The sequence below is a fragment of the Ilyonectria robusta genome (genome assembly GCF_021365365.1).
Source record: "Ilyonectria robusta strain PMI_751 chromosome Unknown BGZ61scaffold_13, whole genome shotgun sequence".
NCBI lineage: Eukaryota > Fungi > Ascomycota > Sordariomycetes > Hypocreales > Nectriaceae > Ilyonectria > Ilyonectria robusta.
The window spans coordinates 25,353-29,893 of NW_025764447.1; the positions used below are offsets into that span (position 1 = coordinate 25,353).

The window sequence follows — 4,541 nt, forward strand, 5'->3', positions numbered from 1 at the left end:
CCCAATGGCCGTAGACTCAATAGGTATGCTAGTGGGCACATTAGATATCGGTTGAATTGATGTTTGGGTCTGCTCGGATGGTGTTTCGGGCTGCTGAGTAGATGGCTCGACTTGCTGAGTAGATGGCTCGACTTGCTGAGTAGAAATCGGTTGAATAGTTGTTTCGGGAGGCGTTTCGATGGACGTAGGAAGGGCACTGGGTATTGAAGCTTGGGATGTGGGAACTTGGGTTGCAGGAGCTTGGGATGTTGGGATATTGGTTGGAGCTTGTGATGTTGGAACATTGGTTGTTGGAGCTTGGGATGTAGGGGCCTGGGATGGGGGAGTTTGAGACGTGGGGGCTTGCGATGCGGGAGCTTGCGATGTTGGTGGTTCAGATGTGGGAGCTTGTGATGTAACTGGTTGAGATGTGGGAACTTGGGACGCTGGTTGAGATGTGGGAGCTTGAGATGTAGGAGCTTGAGATGTGGGAACTTGGGAGGTGGGAGCCTGAGATGTAGGTAGCTGAGATGTAGGCGGCTGGGATGTAGCTGGTTGCGATGTAGGAGCTTGCGATGTAGCCGGTTGAGATGTAGCTGGTTGAGATGTAGGCAGTGGAGATGTAGGAGCCTGAGAGGTGGGAACCTGGGAGGTGGGAGCCTGAGACGTAGCTGGTTGAGATGTAGCAGGCTGCGATGTAGGACCTTGAGATGTGGGAACTTGGGTGGCCGGTTGAGATGTGGGAACTTGAGATGTAGCTGGTTGAGATGTAGCTGGTTGAGATGTAGCCGGCTGAGATGTGGGAACTTGAGATGTAGCCGGCTGAGATGTGGGAACTTGCGATGTAGGTGGTTGCGATGTAGGTGGTTGCGATGTAGGTGGTTGCGATGTAGGTGGTTGCGATATAGGTGGTTGCGATGTAGGCAATTGAGATGTAGGTAGTTGAGAAGTGGGAGCTTGAGACGTGGGAGCTTGAGATGTAGCTGGTTGAGATGTAGCCGGCTGAAATGTAGGAACTTGAGATGTAGCCGGCTGAGATGTGGGAACTTGCGATGTGGGAACTTGCGATGTAGGTGGTTGCGATGTAGGTGGTTGCGATGTAGGTGGTTGCGATGTAGGTGGTTGCGATATAGGTGGTTGCGATGTAGGCAATTGAGATGTAGGTAGTTGAGAAGTGGGAGCTTGAGACGTGGGAGCTTGAGATGTAGCTGGTTGAGATGTAGCCGGCTGAAATGTAGGAACTTGAGATGTAGCCGGCTGAGATGTGGGAACTTGCGATGTAGGTGGTTGCGATGTAGGTGGTTGCGATGTAGGTGGTTGCGATGTAGGTGGTTGCGATGTAGGTGGTTGCGATGTAGGTGGTTGCGATGTAGGTGGTTGCGATGTAGGTGGTTGCGATGTAGGTGGTTGCGATGTAGGTGGTTGCGATGTAGGTGGTTGCGATGTAGGTGGTTGCGATGTAGGTGGTTGCGATGTAGGTGATTGCGATGTAGCCGGCTGAGAGGTGGGAACTTGCGATGTAGGTGGTTGCGATGTAGGTGGTTGCGATATAGGTGGTTGCGATGTAGGCAATTGAGATGTAGGTAGTTGAGAAGTGGGAGCTTGAGATGTAGCTGGTTGAGATGTAGGAGCCTGTGATGTAGGCAGTTCAGATATGGGAGCTTGAGATGTAGCCGGTTGAGATGTAGGCAGTTGGGATGTAGCCGGTTGAGATGCGGTAACTTGAGATGCAGAAGCTTGAGATGTAACAATTTGAGATGTAGGAACTGGAATCTGAGATGTAGGGGCTTGAGATGTAAAAGCTTGAGACACAGATGCTTGAGACGTAGGAGGTTGAGATGTAGGAGCTGGAAGTGGAGATGTCTGAGGTTCGACTGTGGGCACCCCGGACGTTTGGGCCCGGGCCCTTTCGATTAAAAGGCCGATGATCAGGCCGTTTAACAGACGCATTGTAGTCGATTTCGATTTATGCCGAGAATGACATGGACAGACTGAACAACTGAGCATGTCTCAGGAAGACACAAGCCTTGTCATTAATTGCTATACATATGAGCCGTCTCGTGTCTGCTAATATATCATCCTTTCACATGCTTATGCCTAGCTCGTGAGCGATAGAATTTGGAGTCGGCAAGAAGAGGCTTTGAGTATGTGCTAAGCCATGCGATGCGACTGTGTTGGTTCAATGGCGGCCACTTTGCTTGATTGAGTTCATTGAAGGGGACAGAAGCAGGCTTGTTTCTCCGCGACACTCTTGCTGAGCGATATAATTGGTTCAACTGTATTAAAATGGCGTACGCCACCGGAGGCTGTGGTTTGGCTAATTTTTGGGCAAATCAAGTCACGTCGCTGACGTCCACATCTTCGTATTTAAGGATGTTGTTATGTCGAGAACCAAAGCATCAACAAAGAGAAAAGAAATACAACCGTCGACATATTGACATCATCAATCAACTTGACTAAAATAATCAGACCAGGCTTGACAGCTTCTTTCATTTAAGAGGTCTGGAGCCGAGGAAACCATAGCAGACAAGGACAGGCTAAAGAGCTGAAACGCCTCACCTGCGGGGACAGTATGAGATGGTCACCCGGAACTGTAGGGTACTGCAGCTATATATAATAATACCAAACTTAATGCTGGGGAGAGGTGTGGTATTCTGCGGGACTCCTGATAGGGTGTGCTTACGTATTGAGACTTTGCCACACACCAAGTCAACATCCTTAATCCCTGCGACCTGTACGATTCGGAGTCGACTGATCCGACTGGCTGATCACATGAATAGATCGTCTGTACCCTCTGGGCCGTAATCCGCGGAATTCAACGTCTTTCTCGATGTGCCCAGACTCCAGTGCATGACACTTGGGTAGATAGAGCGGGCGCAGAGGCAAGGAAAGATGATGATTCCCTGGCAGTGAGGCTACACATGGATTCGGAATCTGGAGAAGACGAAATACTCGTTGATCGAAGCGTTTACGAAGAGACTGGGAACTGAGCTGCATCATCATGACCCTTCCCCCGCATCATTAGGCCAGCCTCAGCCTATACCTTCAGCCCTTGTGCGGCTCGCGGACCAAGCCACATCGATTCTAGACTTCAGCGCTGCTAGCCACTCGGGGATCGGTTGGTTGGCATCATTGCGTCCTATAGCGCGAGGGCGTGAGACACCTTATTCTGGTGCCAATCAGGGCCGTCCGACGATGCCTGCATGTCGCCACTGGTGAGCTGATGACATGTAAAACTGAACCCCCGGTCGGTGTTTTGCGAGGCATCCCTACCGACGGTTTCTTCGCCATCTTGCTGCCGTCGACTCCAAGATGAGTAGCCTACTATATTCTTTGATAGCCCTCGTTTTGTGGGGTATACAGCGCTCATACGGACGAGTCCTCTCCCAGCCCACTCAACGACCACGCGAGGCAGACCGTGACCGACCACTTGTGCAAACTCGCATGGTAGAGATCCCTGAGCTCAGACTCAGACAGTTGGCAAAGCGTCAACAAACCAGCCTCTCAAACGCTGTCTTTACCGTCACAATAGCCACAGATGAAACATGCGGTTGGCTGTCAGGGTCTCCGGGGAGCCCGATTACTTGCCAGAACCATCAACCCTGCATGTGGGCTGGTTCACTGGGCATAATCTGCGGCGTGCCTGACAAGCCAAATGACTGGGAGGTTCATGTCAGGTGTGTTGAGAGGGCAGTGGCATTGAACACGGCCCTTTGCAACGATGTCTGCGAATCCAACAGCTTCTTCCTTCGCTGGTGAGCCGAATGTCCCCGCAGTCGTACGGGATATGTTGTTGACGGCTGGACTTGCACTCTAGCACCGACTCTTCGGCCGCTTATTGTCGAACGTATGCCTACCCAGAGGGAATCGTGGACTTTAGATGTGCACCGACGCCCGTGGCCAGAGTTCAAAGCGTGTCTTTTACATACGATGGCCAACACGACGCCGGGTTTCTCACTTCAACCTACACCGATATCAACTCACAAGCCTCATCGACGAAACCGGTTTCTTCCACCACATCGCATCCGCCTCCGCTTCCGCCTCCCCCTTCTCATACAAACCATAGCAATACCGGAGCCATTGTCGGTGGTGCGGTTGGAGGTTTCGTGGCAGTGTCGCTCGTGGCATTTGCCATCTTCTGGTTTGTTCGACGACGGAAGACTGCCCATGCCCAGCAAGTCGCTCCTCCAATGGAGGGTGCTCCGGTGGAACAGGGTCCACCAAATGGGGCAGCGCTGAATGCTGCAAAGGCGAGCCCAAGTCCAAGTTCCGCGGTGCAGTCCGAGTGGCGAGACTCGATGATGACTGTGTTGAGCCCGGGCAGCAATCCCACCTCGCCTCAGGCATGGCTGGATCAACCAGTGTCACCGGGTGATCAGAGTGTTTTGTCTGAAGGTGTATCGCCGCCTGTAGCTCATGAAATGAGCGGGGGTTCCGTTCAACCTCGTGTCTACGAAATGTCCGGAGACCCTGCCCATCCGCAAGTCTATAGAACGATGGGGGATCGTGCCCATCCTCGGGTCTACGAAATGACAGGAGACAATTCTTATTTTCGGACCTAG

The 4,541-nt window shown here is 52.1% G+C and overlaps 1 protein-coding gene across 1 annotated transcript; it reads left to right on the forward strand.

Annotated features, from left to right (window-relative positions):
* Positions 1-3,291: 3,291 nt before the first annotated feature.
* BGZ61DRAFT_354963 (uncharacterized protein) lies at positions 3,292-4,541 on the forward strand (the record flags this gene model as incomplete). The annotated part of the gene is made up of 2 exons (XM_046240671.1): positions 3,292-3,734; positions 3,797-4,541. 2 exons carry the CDS (start codon positions 3,292-3,294, stop codon positions 4,539-4,541), a joined length of 1,188 nt encoding a protein of 395 aa, XP_046102561.1.